We start from the raw sequence: 23,089 nt of genomic DNA, 5'->3' as shown, positions 1-23,089 counted from the left end.
ATGATCCTTTGCAGATTCGCGCCCCAGGTACCTATCTAAGTTCAAAAGCTTGCTGAGTACACCTGCCTATTGCACGCAAGCAATTTTCTTCGTTAGGTAAGTAAATACATGATTAATTTTCTAAGTTAAAAAGTTGTCTAGTCTAGAGGAATATGAGGAAAAATCTTATCAGATTTACATTCATAAATAGTGTAGCCTTGTCTTAGGGTTAATAATTTTATTTTTGAAGTATTCATTGTTTTGACACGGAAATTCTTGGACCGGTTACAAAACGCGATCATACGATGTTTGTTTACATCAGTTTACGATGCAAAAATGTGCCTCGTCTCGCCTCTCGCTGAGTGGGTCGCGTGAGAGGTGTGGCGGCCGCGGCGAATAGCAGCGCTCGAGTCGAGCGCGCCGCCCGCGCCAACGTCGCACCACACAGACCTAGAGGCGTAATTACTAATCTAAACAATGTCAAAACATGTTTTGATATTACACAGCTAGTATATAATTCAGAGCACTGTTTACGAGAGCGCAGTATACAGGGAAGTCAGTCACTCACGAGTACTCTGCAACGATAATTGAATTGATAAACTTTAGTGGAACTGTGTTTTGGACAGATCTACGTTACGAAAACATTTGTGTAAAACTCTGAGGTAAAACTATTAATAAAACAGGAAGACTAGTGAAAGTGATAGTGAACATAGTGATCGTACCACCTCGCACCGTGTTGCGGAGTTTATTTTTGTCTACGTTTCGTTTGGGCCAATATTTTATACTGTTTTCAAAAATACTGTGAGTTCACTTCGTAAATATTATTCAGGTAGAACAGTCTGACACTAATTTATACAATTAAGTGCGTCATATTTACTTGAAGAACAGTAATAGCCAAAAATTTAAAAATAATAATTTGAAAAGTTTATCTTTTCATCCCATTTTGTTCCGTGTAACGAAACGGTTTGCGATTTGTTTTGATTTGCTGATGTTGGTAGCGCTTAGATCGTCTGATTTTACGTCATGTTAACCTGTCATTGATTTATTTATATTTATTTGCGAATTTTACTCAAAACGTACGGGTTTAGCACGAATTGTATAATTTATCTTGCTGTCGCGCGGCGCTAAAATACGAAAACTGCAAGAAAAAACATATCGAACAGTGGCATTCCTTTTTGAGTAACAAGACTAATACAAAGGATTGTTTGTGTCAGACATTGGTGTGGAACATATTTATAAAGTGCAGTGGAGAGTGCGCGAGACTTCTAGAAGGCGCCAGTGCTCGTGTGTAGTGTGGTGAGAGGGAAGATGTCGTCGCTGGGCGGGCAGTGGCGCGTGATCCGGCACTACCTGTCGCTCAGCAATCTCAACGCGGAGGTGGAGAAGCTGGTGCAGAAGCTGAAGCCCGCCACGCCGGACCAGTGGGACAGTACGTACCTCACACACACATACTCACGCACAACGCCCGCGTCAGGTTCACGTCAGGACGTTGACACACTGACACATATCATTAAACAGATGATATTAGACTCTTTTGCAAGAAAACGGGCACCTGTCTTGGTTTTAACAACTTTCTGTATAGATATTTCAAAAGGTTTTAATGACTGGAATATGTTTCTAGCATTAAAAGGGTAGAAAAGCATATTTCTAGCTTCTAAATTAGTAATAATGGTGAATTTCTTGGAAAGTTATTAAACCTTGTGTAAATTCTGTCTGACTGACACTAATTCCTGGTTGAAAGTTTTAAAAAAATGCAAAGTTAGCGATAAATGACTCAGTGGGTCATTTTATGATGGGTAAAACACAACTAAAATAGGAGTGTTAAATAACAGGGTTAAACCACTCGTAGCAATTCTCATACATTTTACATATTCCAGTCATCAAAACCTTTTAAAACATAAAGCGGTCACAAGCAACACTCATAAAGAGCCTATGTTTTAGCAAAGAGTTTAGATAAACATTATATACTAGTGGCCCGTCCTCACTTCGCTCGTAACAGAGTTATATTATAGCTGATTTATAACATCCCATCAGACACCTCTAAAATTATTAGTGTATCTCTTCTATATTATGCATGTTTTATACCCATAAACCTTACTCTTGAAACAGCTTATTAAAAAAACTGCATGAAAATTGGTTGCATAGTATCGAAGATTTAAGCATATAAAGGGATAAAGGGACAGAAAAGCGACTTTGTCTTATTCTATGTAGTGATATGTTCTCAATCGGTGAACTTATGTTAAATAATTTTAATGAAGCTGGCTATTGCGGCCATAAACTTCTGAGAATTCAGAGCTAGATATGAAATAGTGGCAAGTGATAGTAATGTATTCTCAATTGTGATTCCATCTGTTACAGATCTAATACAGAAGTTTGAGAAGGCAGTGTCGGCGCGGCTGTCCGGCAGGTATGCCGCGGGCGCGGAGGCTGACAAGACAGAAGCAGATGTCAAACCCAACAATGCTGCTGAGGACACAAATAGTAAAGTCGTGAAGCCGGCGAGTGAGCCCAAGCCCAGGGAGTCGACCGGCGGCGAGCTCAGCGTGGAGGGGCTGCTGCAGGGCCTGCGCCTCAAGAAGGACACGCAGCTCGGCAAGATCTCACAGCCCACCTGGAAGGAGCAGAAGAGTTCAGTCTCTAAGGTCAGCCGCGACACTACTACGTAAACTATCAATCTAGTCAGTAACAGTGTAAAGTGTAGAGGATGTAAGAGAGAGCTGTTTGAGTTTCCCCTGTTTCTAGGAAATGTTTACATCGTTTTGGTAACAAACCAGTCACCTGCGTGCGTATTAGTGAGCGCACAAATAGCGCCGGTAAGTGCATTAGACATGATCACGCGCATAAGGCGGGTTCCGGATGCGCGGTGCAGCGATGTGATTGACATTAACTAGCGACAACATGCATGGCGCCGGGATGATATGCCATACACTGCATGTACACTGCCGCAGCCCAGATAGGGACAGAAGGTTAAGACATGTTTCTGTTTCTATATGTGATCAGCTGTTATCTATGAGGCACAGAATCAGCGAAGTGATTTGACGATATGTATGTAACGCACGTCGCCCTGCAGAGCCGAGGTTATCTCATTCACTTGTATAAATAGAGCAGAGAAATGGCGGCGTGCGTCACCATGTGTAATCAGCCGCGAGCACTTCCCGCACCACCGAGCTGGGAATATAATAATATATTCCCTATTATGCTGGGGATATAGAATAGTATCCGCACACAGCTTCATCCGTGTCTACTTCCTGCTCCTGCGTAAGAAGTAGCCTATAAGGATTATTATTATGTTACATATGTAAGCTATATGTATAACTGCCAAGATTCATTAAAATCCATTCTGTATTTTTGCGCTAAAGAGTTAGCTAATCATCATACATATGTACAAATCTTACAAGGCTTTTGCCTAAGTAGTCAATAATAGTAAGAATGTAATTGTATTTTAAGCGCTCATTGATTGTTGGCTTTCAATTATGAGAAGGAATCAAAACATGTTTGTTGATTAGTGCGAGAGCTATGTGCGGCATGTTGTTGTTAGTGAGTCAGTGAGTGCACTATGTGCGTGTTGTTATTGTAGGCAGCCGCGACGCTCGCTAGCTCGAGTACACCCACCAGCTGAGCGTCGCAGGAGGCCTGGCTGCTTGTATCACGCAATAAACAACATTATCTCTTTATCAATGCCATCGCATACGGAGATAAAGTCTGAACGAATTTGCGACGCATTTGGGAAAAGCCTTGAGGTGTTGTGCTGTAATCATTTAGTGAATAATATCATATCTTGAGGAAATGATTTGCTAAACTTTTACGATGTCACTCGACGCGGCTTAGTGTTTCTTTATCAATGAATTAATAAATATGATAAACAGACCCCCAGGCCTGTCCTCAACAGGTCAGGTACAAATTCTTTCATTGGGTTAATCTGTAATATTAATAATAGCATTGCTATAAGTATGGAAAGAGACAATAAGGCACAGCAAGAATAGAAGTGATGCGTGTGTGCTGGCGCCGCGCCACTGATGATGTTCCAGGTGTGCGTTAAGTTGGTAGCGCGGCTGTGCTTACATAACCATATCTATCGCACTGATGTTACGCTGTCAACGCTTGTTTTGAATCAACGTACGAATGGACTGATACACATGCTAGGTGCACCTGCACCGGTTTGTTATTCAATCGATACCTCTCTAGTAGAAGATAGAAAAGAGCTATCATCTGTTTAGCCTTTTCCCAACTACCTAATTTGCAGTCGGCTTCCAGTCTAACCGAATGGAGCTGGGTATCAGTGTTTTACATGGAGTGACTGCCTATCTGACTTCCACAACTCAGTTGCCCAGGCAACACAATACCCCTTGGCAAGACTAGTATTCAGACTTTCTGGATTCTGATTCCCTGTAACGACTGACAAAGATGTTCAAATGTCAGCTGAGATTCAGCTGTTTATCGTGCTTTCCAGAACACGGAATAAGTCCGTCTCGTTATGACAAGATTGACGATAGAGACGATCGTCTATTCTATTCTAGCTGCTAGAATGAAACGAAATGTCGAAATTAGACCTATTTATAAGTAAAGTAAAACAGTTTTTGCTAAAAAATTTTTATTATATAGTGTCAACGAATATTTAAATGAAAAATAAAATGATTAGAATATGTATTAAATAAAACTTAATTAAGCTCTCTTCCTCTCTCCTACTTTTACTTTGCTGTGCCCGACAGAGTCCATGATGATCTAATAATTTTCAATTTACCACCTAAGAAACGCATTGTGGAATGCAATAAATGATTGAGTGTATAAGTGATGTGTTGCATGTGTTGTGCAGTCGTCGATAGCGTCGCGCACGGCGTACGTGATCGGCGCGGTATCGGCGGCCACCTCGCGCGACAGCGTGCTGCGCCGCGCCGAGCGACTCGTCGAGCATCTGCACGAGTACCCCGAGGCGCGGGACTACGCCATCAAGGTGAGCACTGTTGCAGCTCCAGTCATACGGCTCAATTCATTACGACAACTTGTCAAGTCATTGAATGTAACGTTCGATGTCTTCTTGACTTGAATGGAATACAGTCTAGTTTCCAATATTTATTTGAAAGTAGCCGGGCGTCGGCGTAATAAAGAGTTATGCCCATTTTCACCAACAATCTCTTAATCTAAGTGCCACTTAGAATAAGGGCTCTCCCAATTTTGACATAAATGCGGGGATCAGGGTTCGTGGAATACTTGCGTAATTAAATAATAACCGTTGAATTTCAATCTAAACTATTTATTACTATTTTTTTACTTAAAATCGTTAGGTACATCGTCTATCTGTTAACTCTTCCATCTTTAAATTAAAATCTCAAAACCAATCTCTCACTCTCATTCATTCATTCCCTCTTACTCCCACTCATTCGTTTAGAAACGTCCATCATCTTACACACATCTCAATCGTTCAGAAACATTCAATCCCACATTCGGTCATCCTGACGGAGTGTCTGTCCTCAGACACTTCACCAAATAAACATCATTGAGTTTACATCGTAAGGCTTAAATTAAACAAAAAATCTTTTTAAAACTAAACAAAGGATCTTCTTAGAATTTAACAAAATATCTTAGGTATTAAACATGACTAACAACTTTTTTGACAAACAGTTAAACTTATTTTTAAACAATACTTAAACTAAATAAAATCAACTGGCATACATCTCTTTTTCACTAGAAAATAAAATGAAGTTTGTTACATCAGAAATAGAATAGAATATTACCCTTATTCTCCTATAATCGGCCATTTCTTCATATTGTCTACAGAGGTAGAAGTTCTGTTAGGGCCGTCTCCTTCTCCATTGTATACCTTTTCTACATCATAACGGTCTTTCCCTTTAATTCTTGTAATTTTGTAGGGACCTAGGAACTTTGGCTTCAATTTGAGTCCACCTCCAAACTGAGTGCGTTTAATAGCTACTAATTCTCCAACGTCGTATTTAGTACATTCCTTCCTGCTTCTGTTGTAGTTTCTTTTATTCTCTTCTTGTATTTTAAGGATCTGTTCTTTAGCCTTTAACCTAAGTTGTTCTCTACTGTCAGCAAACTCATCAATTTCTTCCTGTTGTATTAAATTGTATATTTCTGCATCTTTACCTGTCTTCATTTTGACTCCTGTTAATAACTCAAATGGCGTTGTGTTTATACTCCTATGAAACGTGCTGTTGATAGCTCTCTGAACCTGGCTAACGTGTTTATACCATAGGGATGGCTTCTCAATACATAACTTCGTGAGTACTGATATTATTGTCCTGTGAACTCGCTCCACCTGCCCATTTCCACGAGGTACTCCTGTGGTAATCTTCACCTGTTCAATGCCTTCAGCATTACAGAATTCTGCAAACTCAGTGCTGGTAAAAGCTGTTCCGCGATCTGTGATGAAGCGCACAGGATTTCCAAATGCCTGCTGATAAATCAATAACTTGTTTATAGTTTCATTAGCTGATACAGTCTTCGTTGGAAATAGCCAAACAAATTTGGTAAAAGCGTCAATAACCGTCAGTATATAATTGTATTGTTTCTTGGTTTCACACATAGGACCAATGTGATCTAGATGCACTGTATGCAATGGTCTATCTCCCTTATCAATGGGATGTAGAAATCCTTCTTTCCTTGTTTTTGTTGTGGCCAACAGGCATGGTATACAAGTTACAATGTAATCTTTAACTTTTCTTTCTAAATCCTTGATGTAGTAATCTTTGCTTATAAGATCAATCGTCCTTTTTGATGAGAAATGTCCATTTGAGTGAGCCTTCTCGATAACTGCAAGTTCCATACTTTTAGGTACTACTAAAAGTTTGTCTGCACCTTTATACAAGAGACCGTTCTGCAAAAAGTAATCTTCATATGATTTATCTTTCAAAACCATTGAGATGGCTTTGAGACCGTCATCAAGCTCTTGTGCTTTCCTCAAACTATCTTGTATTCTCGTGACTACACCAACATATGGATTACGACTTAGTGCGTCTACATGTTGCATTCTGCTTCCTGAGCGATGCTCAACAACAAAGTCAAATTCCTGAAGTAGTAGTGCCCATCTTGCTACTCTGGTGGTTAAGTCTTTCTTTCTGAGTGTTAATTGGAAGGCTTGACAATCCGTAACTATTTTGAATGTTATACCATATAGATAATGTCGAAATTTCTTCACACCCTCTATGATAGCTAATGCCTCAAGCTCGTAGCTCGAATACTTCTTCTCAAATTCGTTGGTCTTTCTACTCATGTAGTAAACTGGATGCAGGTTACCATCTTCATCTCTGCATAAGAATAGCTGCATAGGCCAAGCTTGACGCATCAGTATGCAATTCTGTGGGTAATCTGGAATTGAAAATCTTTAGAACTGGACCACTTGCCAACTTTTGTTTTAAAATATTAAAAGCCTCTCTTTCTCGTTCACCAAAAACAAATGGGGTATCCTTCTTCAATAAGTCAGTTAACGGACTTGCTATTGTTGCAAAATTAAATATGTATTTTCTAAAATATAGGCTAATCCAACAAAACTATGTACCTGTTTTGTTGTTTGTGGTTCAGGAAATTTCATGATTGCTTCAGTTTTCTCTAATGATGGTCGTACTTCTCCGTTTTCAATTATATGTCCAAGAAAGGTAATTTTTGGGGTAATCAGGCTAGCTTTCTTCCAATTAATCTGCAGTCCATATTCTGCGGCAACTTCCAGAACTTCCATCAATCTTGTTACTGCCATTTGTTCGCTTACCGCTGGAATTATTATGTCATCAATAAATATTATAACTTTACCTGAAGATATCAGGTCTCTGAAAACTATAGACACGAACCTCATGAAATAATTTGGACAAATAGATAGTCCGAATGGGGCCCTTAAAAATTCAAATTGGCCGTGATGGGTTACAAAAGCAGTGTACTTTATGGATTCCTCACTGACAGGTAAATGGAAAAATCCATTTTTTAAATCAATCACACTAAAATATCTACCACCAGATAGTTTATCGATGCAGTCGTCAATTAAGGGAAGAGGAAATTCATCTTTTAAAATCTTCTGGTTCAATTTTCTATAATCAACACATATTCTCACGGATCCATCCTTTTTCCGAACAAGTACTAAGGGACTAGCATATCCAGAGTGACTTACCCGAACAATGCCTTTATCTAACCATTCTTTAACTTGTGTTTCTACCTCTTGTTGTTCTTTCAATGAAATCCTTCGGGGACGTTGTGCTACAGGGACATCATCCTTGACAATAATCTTCATTTGTATGGGAGATTCTTTACCTTGCTGAGGTTTGTAACTTTTAACTAACTGTTGAACTTTGTTTCGCACCTTGTTATCTTTAATATGATCTGTGGAAGGAAAATCAGAGCACACATAAGCCTCACTCAACATGCAGCTCAACCACTCGTCATCTTTACTACCAAACCACACAGAATTACCACTCATACACATTGTCACTCTTTGTAAAAAATCATTGCCTAATATGATACAAAAAGGCATTTCACGTTTCGAGATAACATAAAACTTAACGTTTTCGTATTTCTTATTGTCTATAACAATGTCCACTGTGCACGAACCACTCGTTTTATCACTGATAAACCTAAACCACTGACCGAAACACTATCACCGTTAACACTCATTCCTAGTTGACGACGACACTCATCCGTAATAAGATTGATATCGCTGCCCGAATCCACCAGCGCATCTGTTGGTTTACCGCATATTTCCACCGTTTTCAGCGGTTTCTGGCGCGATTTCGATGTAAACAGTGCTATGTTGTTGTTATTATTGACATCTTGATCTTGATCGATAACGTCACTTGATGAGCTGTCACTGTCATACGTTGCGTTTCGTTCATCATGAATCGTGGCGCACTTCATACCCGTGTTGACAACATGAACATCGTGCACGACGTCGTCGATCTCATCGCGATCGCTCTCGTTCTCAATCTCACTCGTGAAGTAGGTCTGCTTCGGCGGAAGTCGCGTAGCTGCGTCCGGTGTCGGGCGACTCCGTGGATATTCGTGCCGTTCAGTTGTTCGGGTTGTTCGTTCACCGCCGCCGCCATCTTTCTTGATTGCATGAATGTTTTGAAGGCGTTGCATGCTTCTTATTCGGACATTCTACCGAAATATGCCCAAAATCGTTACAATGGAAACATTTCTTGCCTTTACTGCTATTCGGGCACTGGTCTGACATGTGGCTTCGATCGCCGCAGCTGTAACATCTTGGTTGAAATGGCTTATGATAATCATTGTGACTCACCGCTTGAGGCTTACTGCGCACACTCAATGTTCTCGCCTTCATTTTTTCTTTCACCATCTCATAAATTTTAAACTTTTCTTTTAGATCTGGATATGTCGTAACACCGTAAAGCATGATTTTGTTACTCTCTAAGTCAGGTATCCCGTCTACAATGTAGCGGATGGCGATATAGTCCGGCATTTTACCACGTTTTCCTAATTCCTTCATTGTATATAGGTACTCTAATAGGGACTCACTGGGTTTTTTTCTACGCGCACTCATTAATTCATGCACTGTTTTTTGATCCAACGTGTCAGGAAATTCCTTTGAGATAGCCGTTTTCAACTCGTCCCATGTCTTGAACTTAGTCGTAGCGTCGTAGTTTTCGTTAGTCGTCGTCGTCGTCGTAGTAATTTTCGAAGGAAACCGGTGCGGCGTGCAGAGGCGTAATGGCGTTCCACGTGGCGTCTTTGTTCGTCGGTACGAATCGTATCCACAGCACTGATCCCGGACGAGCCCCCAAAACTGTGGGGATCAGGGTTCGTGGAGTACTTGCGTAATTCAATAATAACCGTTGAATTTCAATCTAAACTATTTATTACTATTTTTTTTTTACATAAAATCGTTAGGTACATCGTCTTTAATCTCTTAACTCCCCCATCTTTAAATACCAATCTTTTAAACCAATCTCTCACTCTCATTCATTCATTCCCTCTTACTCCCACTCATTCGTTTAGAAACGTCCATCATCTTACACACATCTCAATCGTTCAGAAACATTCAATCCCACATTCGGTCATCCTGACGGAGTGTCTGTCCTCAGACACTTCACCAAATAAACATCATTGAGTTTACATCGTAAGGCTTAAATTAAACAAAAAAACTTTTTAAAACTAAACAAAGGATCTTCTTAGAATTTAACAAAATATCTTAGGTATTAAACATGACTAACAACTTTTTTGACAAACAGTTAAACTTATTTTTAAACAATACTTAAACTAAATAAAATCAACTGGCATACATCTCTTTCTTCATTGTATACTTTTTCTACGTCGTAACAGTCTTTCATTTTAACTTTCCTAAATTTGTAGGGACCTCGGACCTTTGGCTTCAATTTTCTGTGATAAACACATTTTCTCACAGATCTATCCTTTTTCCGAACAAGTACTAAGGGACTAGCATATTCAGAGTGACTTACCCGAACAATGCCTTTATCTAACCATTCTTTAACTTGTGTTTCTACCTCTTGTTGTTCTTTCAATGAAATCCTTCGGGGACGTTGTGCTACAGGGACATCATCCTTGACAATAATCTTCATTTGTATGGGAGATTCTTTACCTTGCTGAGGTTTGTAACTTTTAACTAACTGTTGAACTTTGTTTCGCACCTTGTTATCTTTAATGTGATCTGTGGAAGGAAAATCAGAGCACGCATAAGCCTCACTCAACATACAGCTCAACCACTCGTCATCTTTACTACCAAACCACACAGAATTACCACTCATACACATTGTCACTCTTTGTAAAAAATCATTGCCTAATATGATACAAAAAGGCATTTCACGTTTTGAGATAACATAAAACTTAACGTTTTCGTATTTCTTATTGTCTATAACAATGTCCACTGTGCACGAACCACTCGTTTTTATCACTGATAAACCTAAGCCACTGACCGAAACACTATCACCGTTAACACTCATTCCTAGTTGACGACGACACTCATCCGTAATAAGATTGATATCGCTGCCCGAATCCACCAGCGCATCTGTTGGTTTACCGCATATTTCCACCGTTTTCAGCGGTTTCTGGCGCGATTTCGATGTAAACAGTGCTATGTTGTTGTTATTATTGACATCTTGATCTTGATCGATAACGTCACTTGATGAGCTGTCACTGTCATACGTTGCGTTTCGTTCATCATGAATCGTGGCGCACTTCATACCGTGTTGACAACATGAACATCGTGCACGACGTCGTCGATCTCATCGCGATCGCTCTCGTTCTCAATCTCACTCGTGAAGTAGGTCTGCTTCGGCGGAAGTCGCGTAGCTGCGTCCGGTGTCGGGCGACTCCGTGGATATTCGTGCCGTTCAGTTGTTCGGGTTGTTCGTTCACCGCCGCCGCCATCTTTCTTGATTGCATGAATGTTTTGAAGGCGTTGCATGCTTCTTATTCGGACATTCTACCGAAATATGCCCAAAATCGTTACAATGGAAACATTTCTTGCCTTTACTGCTATTCGGGCACTGGTCTGACATGTGGCTTCGATCGCCGCAGCTGTAACATCTTGGTTGAAATGGCTTATGATAATCATTGTGACTCACCGCTTGAGGCTTACTGCGCACACTCAATGTTCTCGCCTTCATTTTTTCTTTCACCATCTCATAAATTTTAAACTTTTCTTTTAGATCTGCATATGTCGTAACACCGTAAAGCATGATTTTGTTACTCTCTAAGTCAGGTATCCCGTCTACAATGTAGCGGATGGCGATATAGTCCGGCATTTTACCACGTTTTCCTAATTCCTTCATTGCATATAGGTACTCTAATAGGGACTCACTGGGTTTTTTTCTACGCGCACTCATTAATTCATGCACTGTTTTTTGATCCAACGTGTCAGGAAATTCCTTTGAGATAGCCGTTTTCAACTCGTCCCATGTCTTGAAGGTTTTTTCGGCTCGGAACCAGAGCGCGGCTGTACCAGTAAGCGAGCGCCTGGCGACGATGAGCTGTTGTATTGGTGACCACTGGAATATGTCTTTATTATCCTCGATATCTTGAATCCATTTCGAGACGGGGTACGTTTTGTCCTGCCCGCTGAACGATGGAACGGCGTCCTTGGTGTACCAGAGCTGCTCGTGGTCTGGTGAACCACCGGCATCAGTATCCTTCGACATCCTCTTGAAATCGTCGTAGTCGTAGCGTCGTAGTTTTCGTTAGTCGTCGTCGTCGTCGTCGTAGTAATTTTCGAAGGAAACCGGTGCGGCGTGTGCAGAGGCGTAATGGCGTTCCACGTGGCGTCTTTGTTCGTCGGTACGAATCCTATCCACAGCACTGATCCCGGACGAGCCCCCAAAACTGCGGGGATCAGGGTTCGTGGAATACTTGCGTAATTAAATAATAACCGTTGAATTTCAATCTAAACTATTTATTACTATTTTTTTACTTAAAATCGTTAGGTACATCGTCTATCTGTTAACTCTTCCATCTTTAAATTAAAATCTCAAAACCAATCTCTCACTCTCATTCATTCATTCCCTCTTACTCCCACTCATTCGTTTAGAAACGTCCATCATCTTACACACATCTCAATCGTTCAGAAACATTCAATCCCACATAAATTACTATGGATAAGGGATACCTAAACTTTGGTGAAAACGAAATTCTTATTAAGTGTTCCGTAAATGCTCTTAGGGGATCCCTTAATTTAAGTATTTGTTGGTGAAAATGGGCATAAATCCATGCTATTACGCTATTTACAAAAAACATGCTTAAAAGAAAACGAAAAAATATCAACACAGTAAATACCATCTATGTAAGCTGTTGGGCGCCATATTTGTTTTGTACAAGTTGGACGTTGAGTGACGCTTGTTCAATCAACGTTCGGCCTAGTCATTTAATGAACGCGCTATTCATTCATAAAATAGCAAATTCATCCGAATGACTGCGAGTCTGCGACACATGAACTTCAGGCTTCATATCTGCTCAACTTATATAATGAATTGATGACGCTCGTCACAGTGACGTCAGCACAGTATCTCGGTTGTAACAAACATTGCAGATAGAGCGCATGTGTCCGACTCATTACACCAATGCTTATAGATATGCGACCTTCGCCGTGCGATACACTCACACAACACAGAGTCACCATACAACACACTACAGAAGGACTACTAGAACAATAAACAATAACTAGAATAATGTCCAACTGCTACAGTATAGCGCGGCGATTGTCGACTTGACCTATTGGTCATCACGTGTGTGGTGGCATCATTTGGCACTACATATCTTGCGAAATGCTTTTGGCGGACGCGGTGCGCGAGGCACGAGCGCAAAATATAGACGCGGAAGCATTTCGCAAAACTTATTACATCGACTAAAATATACATAAATAGATATGTAGTAGTTATATATTACTTTGCAATAATTGTATTATATAGGTACATGCAATGTTTACATCTGGACATTTCTCTCACTAGCATTGAATTTGGGCTAGGTCATTCATCTGATAGATGCACCCGAATGTTTGTAAATAACACAGCGTTTGTTGAGCCCCGCAGTGATAGCAATGTCCGCGTGTACAAACAGTGTGTTTACACCGCGGTGGTAGTTTCGCTGTGACGTGCTGGACTGACGGTATGTGTGTCGCAGGAGGGCGCGGTGCGGGCGCTGCTGCGCGTGCAGGACAGCCTCGACCACGCCGAGCCGCTCGCCAAGGAGATCGACGGCGTCGTCAATGAGGTACGTGGCTAAGTCATCATCATCTGCCTATCAACCTTTACAAGGAGCGACTGTCTATCTGACCTCCGCAATCCAGTTATATCACCTTCATACTTGAGAGGTTGGTTCTTTATCCATTATTCCAGCACGACACACGAGTGTATGTGTCTGTGTGTCTCCGCAGGCGCTGGCGCTGGTGGGGTACTGCGGGCCGCCGCGCGGGCCGGGCGCCAACATCCTGGCGCTGGACGGCGGCGGCATCCGCGGCATCATCGCCATCGAGATGCTGCGCCACCTGGAGCGGCTGTCGGGGCGCCGCGTCACCGAGCTGTTCGACTACGTGGCGGGCGTCAGCACCGGCGCCATCATCGCGGCCGTCCTCTGTGGCGGCGCCGGCACGCTGGACTCCGCGCGGCACATGTACTACACGCTGTCGCAGGACATGTTCGGCAACACGTCGCTGCTGGGCGGCGGCGCGCGGCTCGTGTGGACGCACGCCTACTACGACACGCAGGCGTGGGAGCGGCTGCTGCAGGACAACCTGCGCGACGTCACGCTCACGCACTGCAACCGCAGCCACGCGCCCAAGCTCGCCATCGTGTCCTGCGTCGTGAACCGCGGCTCGCGCCTGGCGCCCTTCCTGTTCCGCAGCTACGAGGTGGGCTGGCGGCGCCGCAGCGTGTTCCCGGGCACGTCGCGGGCGCCGCTGTGGGCGGCCGTGCGGGCGTCGGCCGCCGCGCCCACCTACTTCGACGAGTTCCGGCACGACGGGCTGCTGCACCAGGACGGCGGCATCCTCGTCAACAACCCGGCGGCCGTCGCCGTGCACGAGGCGCGCCTGCTGTTCGGCGCCGCGGCCGTCGCGCGCGGCTCGCTCGTGTCGCTGGGCACGGGGCGGGCGCTGTCCGCGCACACGGACTACCGGCGCCTCACTAGTGCACTGGCGGACCGGCAGCAGCCCACCAGCTGGCGCGACAAGTTCAACAAGATCCTGGACTCGGCGACCGACACGGAGGGCGTGCACCTGGTCATGAACGACCTGTTCCCCGCCGGCGGGTACTTCCGCTTCAACCCGCCGCTCATGCAGGACTGCGCCATGGACGAGATCGACAAGGCCAAGCTCGACAACCTCGTCGTCGACACGCATGCATACATCAGGTACGTCACACACACATACACTGCAGCTAGCCATCACACACACACATGCGCAGGTATATAACTCTCTGTATGTATGTGCAGACGCAACCAGCACAAGTTCGAGCAGGCGGCGGCGCAGCTGTGCCGGCGGCGCGGGCTGCTGCAGCGCGTGACGGACGCCGCCAAGCGACAGGCCATCCTCGCCGGCATCGCAGACTGACTCACACACACTGCCGCACTAGTTACTTTACCGACTAATATTGGTCACTTCATTTGACTAAAACTTAACAAAAGGTGGAATAGACTCGTGATCTCTTTGTACAGACGACAGCATATCACAAAAGTTGAAGGCAAGTGTTCGATTGGTAAAATTTTGCAGATTCGAGTAGGTTGTCCTGCTGACGTCTGTACACTTCGTAGTTTATGAGAAAAAACCACCAAATGTCGTGTCCAATATGTTTTTAAAATACAGATGTCGGGAACCATCATGCATATTGAGAGACTAAGTGCTGTACTTACTTTTTATTGTAAAAAAGTTTATTAGCACATAATTTTCTACTTTTGATAGATTTCTAGACAAATATAAAATCGGACGAAAAACAAAGTGCTGCAAATTGATAATTAGCGTCGGATTTAGTTTTAGTTAGATATGAGTCGTGTGATGTTCTACAAGAGCGGAGCGACTCGACGCTGATATTATTAGGTGTAATAGTTGACTGTATTGTAAATACTTTGCCTTCAGCGAGTGTCGGCGACCGACGCGACGCGGCGAACACTCGCTGATGTTCCGTACCTTAGCGCGATGTTCAGCGTGAGCTTAGAGCTACATATTTGTTTTGTAAAGTTATGTGTAAAGTTTCACTATTGTTATTGATTATTATCGGTGCATTTTATACTTTATAAATAATGTTAATGAATGTGATATATATATTGTACTGTTAAGCATCACCGTAGTAGCGACATGTGACGACGGTCATCATACAATCTAGTCATTTCATTAGTTACTACAAGTTTAGTTTGAATGTCACGACTCTCGGCTCACGTCTAATAACTTTACCCCTCTGAAGTGAGCTCGTGAAGCAGTGTGAAGTTGTCGCGTCTCGCATGAACAGTATTGTGCACTCACTAGTAAGTAAGTGGGCAACTTCAGAAGCGTCAAGTTATTTGAGGCGAGCTGCAGCGACGTGACAGTCGTACTCCACTAGTGGCGATATGTTTAAAGTTTAATGTTAAATCAGCAAATGTGATAATAAATTATTATTTAATTCTGAATTTCGTTTTACTCATTTCCGAATTCTGCATAACCCCATAGTTTTGAAGGGGTTGTCAAAAGTGGTTTGATTACCTGATGTCAGAAAACTTATGTAATTTTTTGTGTTCTACTTTGTGGCATTTTTTGTAACATAATGAAATGCAAACGTGTAGATACGTAAATGAATATGAAGACGTGAAATCATAGGTGATTCCCGAATTGGGCAGCAATTAAGTAATTGCTCATTATTCTAACAATCCTTGAGTCATGACAACTGTTATACAACTGACCATCGGCGCACACACACACACACACTCAGTGTTCGTATGTAACGGTACGAGGCGCTACACTAGAACACTTTCACTTCCACTGGAGCATCGAACACCGCTATTCTAGTGCAGGACGAATACCGTCTTCTTGATGACAAAGCCTGCAACTAACTTACTGCTCATTTACTTAATATCACTACATGTGGATATGGATAAGGACTTAAACTTTGATTCATGAAGATAGGATCCGTGCAGTGCGTCAGGTATCGCGGGTTGGGAGGAGTGGGGAGACATCGTTAACATTCACGGCGTGCTTTCCCTCCGGCGGGCCCGCCAGTGCTGCCTCACCCGCCGAGCCACGCGCACGCACACAAGCTTGCACTACTTTCACTTCGGGAAAGCAGTTCGCGACGACGACTCGAGTGTTGTGATCAGTGTCCCGGGAACATGCAGTGCTACACATACCTGCTGGCGATGGTGAGTGAACCACAGCAGCTGCAGTCTACTGCACTGCACTGTAACGTTACGTGTAACGCGTATGTTGTGTAAGTGAGTTGTGAAACTGCGCCGTGTCAGGGGTGACATACTCATCTAAGTAACCCAGGGTCACTCATTGTCGCCTAAGATTTTGGGTTTGATGTGTACCTAAAACTTTGAATATTTATGACTTGCTTTACAACATTCTGCAGCTATAGAAACCTACCTCGCCTTTCCATAAATGAAAACGAGGTCTCGTGATATCCATGAAGCTGGCGGTGAGGTATAAACGCCCGCATCCTACACAGACACAACAAGCGAGCTCGTCTGACTACCTGCTCACCTCATTACTGAGAGCAAGAGGTCACTGACCTTGTTTTACTTTCCTGCGACGAGCTTATAATATTGACCGCCCCGTTAAACCAAAGTCCGTGACAGGTCCTTGTAAATATTAGGATTCGAATTAGACTACAGCTGTCAGCTTGTTTAGACTTTTTAATTAGTATGTAGTTTAACTTTAATATAGGGCTATATGGGTAGCTCTCCTACCCATGAGGTTTGTTGTAGACAACAACATAAGTATTCTGTGTGCACATTCCAGTTGGCGGCGCTGCTGAGCGTGCTGACGGCGACCCGCGCCACCATCCCGCAGCCGCGCGCGCCCAACTTCCAGTACTTCGAGAGGTGAGCGCTACTCCTTGCCACGCGGCTAATAACGCTGCTATGCTTACATACATGACTACTCACACTAGCCAGACAGTTCAGAGGGACAGTTTTGTTTAAGTATAGGGTCAAAGTTCTATGACATTTTGGCGGGTCCACACGATACCAACTTCACACAGACTCATAGAATCTCCAGACAGCCTTCAAATTAAAGTCTGTATCGTGTGGACCCACCATAAGGCTATAGCTATACGCACGTCAACCCGCTCTTCCCTGACCAAAAAATTTCAACCTCATACTCCCTATCGAATATACATACATACCTAGTGTCTGCTTGTTAGACATAAGAGGGTCCTATTCTGGATGTAAATAAAACCCGGGAACTTGATTTTACGTGTGTATACTTGCAAAAACTTGAAAATACATGGAGCTGACGTGAACAGCATAAAGGTGACGGTGAATGAATATAATAAAAAATAATTTGTAACGTAGGTATCTCCATAAAAAATATACGTCATTTCTTGACGCCTAGAACGATGAACCGTGACCCGTTGAGATGCGCGTTGCTATGAAAAAATGTATTGGCGCTTCAGGCCGCGCCATGTTGCTCCCCCCTTTGAAAGGCTTCTCTTTCAATAGAGATCTCTTCTTCTGGACCAGGAAGGGGACACAAGCGTACCAAAGCTCGTCGAAGGCAGTTGGTTGAAGTCCTCACATCTGCCACTCGTATTACCCCATCGGGACCCGGAAACAATTTCGTGACTCTTCCTAGTCTCCAACACAGCGGCGGCAAGTTTTCTTCCTTGTTCAGGACTAAGTCATCCACTTTGAGTTGTGGCGTATCCTTTAACCATTTCTGTCTTCTCTGTAATTCATTTATGTATTCATTTTGCCAACGCCGCCAAAAGTGCTGTCTAATTTGTTCTAATCTCTGAAACCGCTTCAGCTTGTTGGGGTCCACCTCTTCTATTTGTGGATACGGAAACGTAGTTAGCGCTCTCCCTATGAGAAAGTGACCAGGAGAGAGGGGAAGGAAGTTATTGGGATTTGAAGTCATGGGACATAAGGGCCGGCTATTTAATATTGCCTCCACTTGCGCAAATAATGTCTGCAATTCTTCAAAGGTCAGGTGAAGATTGCCTATAACGCGTTTGACGTGGTGTTTTGCGGATTTGATGCCTGATTCCCAAATGCCGCCGAAATGAGGGGAGTAAGCAGGGATGAAATGTTTTATACCCTCTTGTGCAGCGAAGTCGGAAAACTAGTATGGTATGGGTAAACAATGAATGTTCAGCTTATGTGGCATTGATATGATAAATAAAAAAAACCGACATAGTCGATTTGATTTGCACATAGGTACAACACACACACATTAGAAACGAGTGAGAAAATTAAAGACCACCAGCGGTAGTATGAGACTGTCCCACGTACCTACCTGCAATACTTAGTTCGCAGGCTGCTGTCGATGGTTGTGCGTATTGCTAGATATTGATCGACTTGGTGTTGTGTTGCAGGCCGAACTACCGCTACCCGTACTACGACGAGCAGGGCCGCGGCAAGCTGCTGTACGGCTACGGCGGGCCCGAGCTCTACCAGTACAAGTCCTACTCGCCGCTCGAAGGCATCTACTAGCGCTCGTACATAGTCGCGTTATATTAGTGTTCATCTTTGTATAAAGTATTTCTATGTAGGTCATTAAATTGTTAAGTTTATACAAGTACTGTTTTCATGAGGCTGCCCTGTACCACCTTCATCGTAAAACGTATAAACGAGGCACACAAGTGTTTTGTGCGTAGGTATTCCGTGCTTATGCTATCATAATTTCAGAAACTACCTACTGACCCGATTAGAAAAAACGATTTCCGTGTTATCTAGCTAGCCCATTTATCAATTTGCTTGAAGTAGTTTTTGCCTGACGCGGATGAATTCACACCTGCTGGCAGAAGCTAGCTTGAAATAAAATCTATTGCCTGACTTTATTGGCAGCTGGATTTAAAGAAAGCGCATATATCAGGATCACCTAGTAGTTTATCTTATCAGGCTCATAAGTTTGGTCTAGGATATATAACAAGAACTAGTTTAACCCAGGCAATACTAGTCAGTCTTGAAATCGTGTTTGTCCGGTAACATTATATCGAGTCGCACATACCTAAGAGATGAGCATGACGTCAGAACATCACAAGTTGACAAGTGTGAGTATCCTTGAGTTGGCTAGTTGATCAAACACACCGCAGTACTGCCGCGTCCAGTGCTAATACATAATATTAACAAGTGCGGTGGAGCTGAGCTCAGTGCAGCTCGCGTACTGTCGGTGGCAGCATGCGCGTGTGGCTGGCGGCGCTGTGTGCGTGGGGCGCGTGTGTGTGCGTGTGGACAGCCCCCGCGTGGTCGAGCTTCTGGGCGCCGCTGTGGGACCGGCGCCTGCTCAACTACCGCGTGGACGCCGCCTTCGAGCCGCAAGCAGCCCGCGCCGCGAGGGAACACTACGCGGCGCAGCACGGCTACAGAGGAGAAACGCTCATAGCTGATCTGGGCAACGGGAAGCCTCCCCCAGACATGCCCATGGATGTGAAGGCAAGTTACTTGCACTAAACCCTTGTGCGAACAACCTTCTTAAATAATATGATACCTCTAAACTAAATAAATAAACTAAATGTTACAATGTCCTTATATAAAGTTAATTTACATGTATACTCATTCCACAGATGTATGGTGATGTGAAGTTTTACTACACATGAGGAAGGAGCAATATGGTCATATTGATACAGATAAGTTTAAGTTTGTAACACAAAGTTGCAGAGTGGAGGTTTAATTATCAAGATATGTTTAAGGTTTTATTGAAATAATATGATATAAATAAAGAATAGAGATTACAAAACATTTATTATATCCTTATTGCTATGATATCACAGTATGTAATGTGCGGTGGCTATATCCGGCGCTTCTGTGTGCTGATGTAGAGCACGTTGTTGCCGCGGATGAACGCGTCTCCGTACTTGTTCTTGAGCTGTCCGTTCACGTACTCCTCCGTCTGCTCCAGTGCAATGTTCATGTAGCCGTCCAGGCACGCCAACACACCTGCAAGTCAAACATTTGTACTCAAAGTTAATAGGCATGGTGACCAGGTTAAAAATAGTGTGAAACAAAAGTTATTACAACAAAACTTCATAGAGTTGTATCTTCATTGTTTGTCAGAGAAAATGAAAATACAAACTAATTCTAGATAACCTAAGTAAGTTTTCCATGTCAATTTTTGAAAGTGGAATATATTGACCAGGCTGTAGCTGCCTATATTTACTTGCGTTACACCTAAGACGACCCACTGATCCGTTTATGAGTTCCTGAACAGGTTTGGTTGGTACTTTACAGATCTATTCCGATCCCTCGCAGTTGCAGTACATACATAGTAAATAATGTTTAGCTTCTTACTTTGTCCCCAGTACAGAAAAGGTTCGTAGTTTTCAACATTTCGCAAGGATAACCACCTCACCGGCAATCCGCGTCACACATACAACAATAAAGCTAACCTATAAATAACACTGTTTACATATTGTTCGCGATTATGTCACTGAGTAGTTTCCTCGTATTTGTGTAGCACTAATAAAGGCAAATGCGTTTAACTTGTGTGAAGGTAATGACGGGAGCTCAAGGTGAAGTATAACTTGTTAGTAAATAAACGAGCTTGGCTAACCTCTGTAGTCGACGCCGCTGTTTAGCTTCACCACCACCGGCCGCCCGTGGATCTGTTGGATGAACGACGATAGAGCTTCTTTCCGACTCATTGTTTTTGATCAATATTCAGCTTTTTAAGTATTATAGATACTTTTAACGTCCAATAAAATCTAGAAGTAGACAATCTCTATTCCAATTACATAGACTTGGTTGACGGTACTCACGAACGAAGTTATGAATGACAGTCGGTTGACATTGACAGACACTGACATGACAGCCTGAAGATATTTACCACAGAGTACTCAATCCAGGATATACAGGCAACGTATGCTATGTAGTCTAGAAACAGGTATTTATAAAATCTACAAATTTTTTATTATTTTTAACATCATTTTAGTGTACATGTGATTGCCGGTGTTAGTTTGTATCTGTCTTGTTCTTCATTCCTACTTTTTAAACGGTTTTATTTAGCTCACCCAGTTTGTTTTATTCATTCTTGGGTCAAATTTAGTAATTCAAATTTCACCCTCTTCCTGTAAACCGATTAATCTGAAATTTTGTATACACCTTTAATTCCGATGACAATACAATATAGTAATATCAATAACATTGTAAATCCAATATGGCCGCCGGCACAAAATGGCGGATAACGTAGATTTTATCAATCCCATCAATATGGGTATCAAATGAAAGGGCTCAACAAGCAGAATACAATATACTATAAAAAATTGAAATCCAAGATGGCGGCCGCTACAAAATGGCGGATAACGTAGGTTTTATCAATCCCATCAATATGGATATCAAATGAAAGTTCTCAACCAGTAGAATACAATGTACTATATAAAATTAAAATCCAAGATGGCAGCCTCTACAAAATGGCGGATAACTTAGGTTTTATAAATCCCATAAACATGGGTATCAAATGAAAGGTCTCAACAAGTAGAATACAATTTACTATGCAAAATTGAAATCTAAGATGGCGGGTAACGTAGGTTTTATCAATCCCATCAATATGGGTATCAAATGAAAGTTCTCAACCAGTAGAATACAATGTACTATATAAAATTAAAATCCAAGATTGCGGCCTCTACAAAATGGCGGATAACTTAGGTTCATTTGATACCCATGTTGATGGGTCTCAACAAGTAGAATACAATTTACTATGCAAAATTGAAATCTAAGATGGCCGCCGCTACCAAATGGCTGATAACAATTTTTTATCAATCCCACCAATATGGGTATCAAATGAAAGGGCTTCACAAGTAGAAAACTGTCAGTAATTCCAGCGGGGCCCAACAGGGCCAAGGCCTGCCTGGGCTGCGAGATTGTTCGAAAGAGTTACCGCGGCCCTGGTACATAAAAGGCCTACGACGGAACAAAACGGTTCTTAGTCAAGAGTCTGGCACTCCCTCACCGCTGCTGACCCACAGCAGGAGAGGTCATGTGATGATTTTTGGGGTCGTTAAAAAAAAAAGTATCTGGAAGGGCTATGTATTGAGGAATTAGATTGTAATAAATTGTCAGGTAAGAGACCGTGTAATAATGATGCACTAAATGAATTAGATAGAATGAGGAATATTCGGTAGGCATTTTCATTAAATACTAAAAACTAGAATAAAAATCGGTAAAAACTTTTAAGTTAAACGGTTTTATCTTATGTGCACTGAAAACTAGAAAATAAAAATAGTTACCTGTCAACCTACGTAGGTGGTCCCGGTCATATTAGACTAAAATAAAACGTGGGGCCCTGTGAAATCCTACCTATGGCAAAGCATATCTTTATACTTTGGTAGATCATGAGCTACGGCTGATTATTGATTGTCAAAATCTCCAGTTACGATTATAGTAAGTCGATGCAATCCACACCTATTATACCTCTAGAAGAGAGTACTACAGCAATAGTTAATGGGCCCCACGTTTTATTTTAGTCTAATATGACCGGGACCGTAGGTTGACAGGTAAGTTATTTTTATTTTCTAGT

At 42.5% G+C, this 23,089-nt stretch overlaps 4 protein-coding genes across 7 annotated transcripts; 3 read left to right on the top strand and 1 right to left on the bottom strand.

The window, feature by feature from the left end:
* Window positions 1-395: 395 nt before the first annotated feature.
* On the top strand, window positions 396-16,045 carry LOC110382332 (calcium-independent phospholipase A2-gamma). Of its 4 annotated transcripts, XM_049850034.2 has the most exons (7): window positions 406-641; window positions 1,194-1,408; window positions 2,338-2,621; window positions 4,793-4,930; window positions 13,570-13,659; window positions 13,823-14,796; window positions 14,878-16,045. In XM_049850034.2, exons 2-7 carry the CDS (start codon window positions 1,288-1,290, stop codon window positions 14,993-14,995), a joined length of 1,725 nt encoding a protein of 574 aa, XP_049705991.2. In that variant the 5' UTR covers window positions 406-641; window positions 1,194-1,287; the 3' UTR covers window positions 14,996-16,045. The 4 variants fall into 4 exon arrangements, 1 of the variants encoding a protein (XP_049705991.2); XR_010277687.1 differs by lacking the exons at window positions 2,338-2,621; window positions 4,793-4,930; window positions 13,570-13,659; window positions 13,823-14,796; window positions 14,878-16,045 and having other exon boundaries at window positions 396-641; window positions 1,068-1,205; XR_010277686.1 differs by lacking the exons at window positions 2,338-2,621; window positions 4,793-4,930; window positions 13,570-13,659; window positions 13,823-14,796; window positions 14,878-16,045 and having other exon boundaries at window positions 396-780; window positions 1,068-1,205.
* A 566-nt stretch (window positions 16,046-16,611) lies between these two features.
* On the top strand, window positions 16,612-19,153 carry LOC110382337 (uncharacterized). Its single transcript, XM_021342936.3, has 3 exons — window positions 16,612-16,773; window positions 17,375-17,457; window positions 18,951-19,153. The coding sequence occupies exons 1-3, from the start codon at window positions 16,744-16,746 to the stop codon at window positions 19,066-19,068; spliced, it is 231 nt and encodes a 76-aa protein (XP_021198611.3). The 5' UTR covers window positions 16,612-16,743; the 3' UTR covers window positions 19,069-19,153.
* A 518-nt stretch (window positions 19,154-19,671) lies between these two features.
* On the top strand, window positions 19,672-20,281 carry LOC110382335 (uncharacterized). Its single transcript, XM_021342934.3, has 2 exons — window positions 19,672-20,010; window positions 20,142-20,281. The coding sequence occupies exons 1-2, from the start codon at window positions 19,756-19,758 to the stop codon at window positions 20,172-20,174; spliced, it is 288 nt and encodes a 95-aa protein (XP_021198609.2). The 5' UTR covers window positions 19,672-19,755; the 3' UTR covers window positions 20,175-20,281.
* A 19-nt stretch (window positions 20,282-20,300) lies between these two features.
* Window positions 20,301-21,346, bottom strand: LOC110382336 (U6 snRNA-associated Sm-like protein LSm6). The gene is made up of 2 exons (XM_021342935.3): window positions 21,128-21,346; window positions 20,301-20,514 (listed from the first exon to the last, which is right to left on the bottom strand). The coding sequence occupies exons 1-2, from the start codon at window positions 21,216-21,218 to the stop codon at window positions 20,366-20,368; spliced, it is 240 nt and encodes a 79-aa protein (XP_021198610.1). The 5' UTR covers window positions 21,219-21,346; the 3' UTR covers window positions 20,301-20,365.
* Window positions 21,347-23,089: the final 1,743 nt, after the last annotated feature.

Source organism: Helicoverpa armigera, chromosome 24 (assembly GCF_030705265.1).
Source record: "Helicoverpa armigera isolate CAAS_96S chromosome 24, ASM3070526v1, whole genome shotgun sequence".
Classification (NCBI taxonomy): domain Eukaryota; kingdom Metazoa; phylum Arthropoda; class Insecta; order Lepidoptera; family Noctuidae; genus Helicoverpa; species Helicoverpa armigera.
The sequence above is the reverse complement of the archived record's forward strand: the minus strand, read 5'-3'. Positions and strand labels throughout refer to the sequence as shown.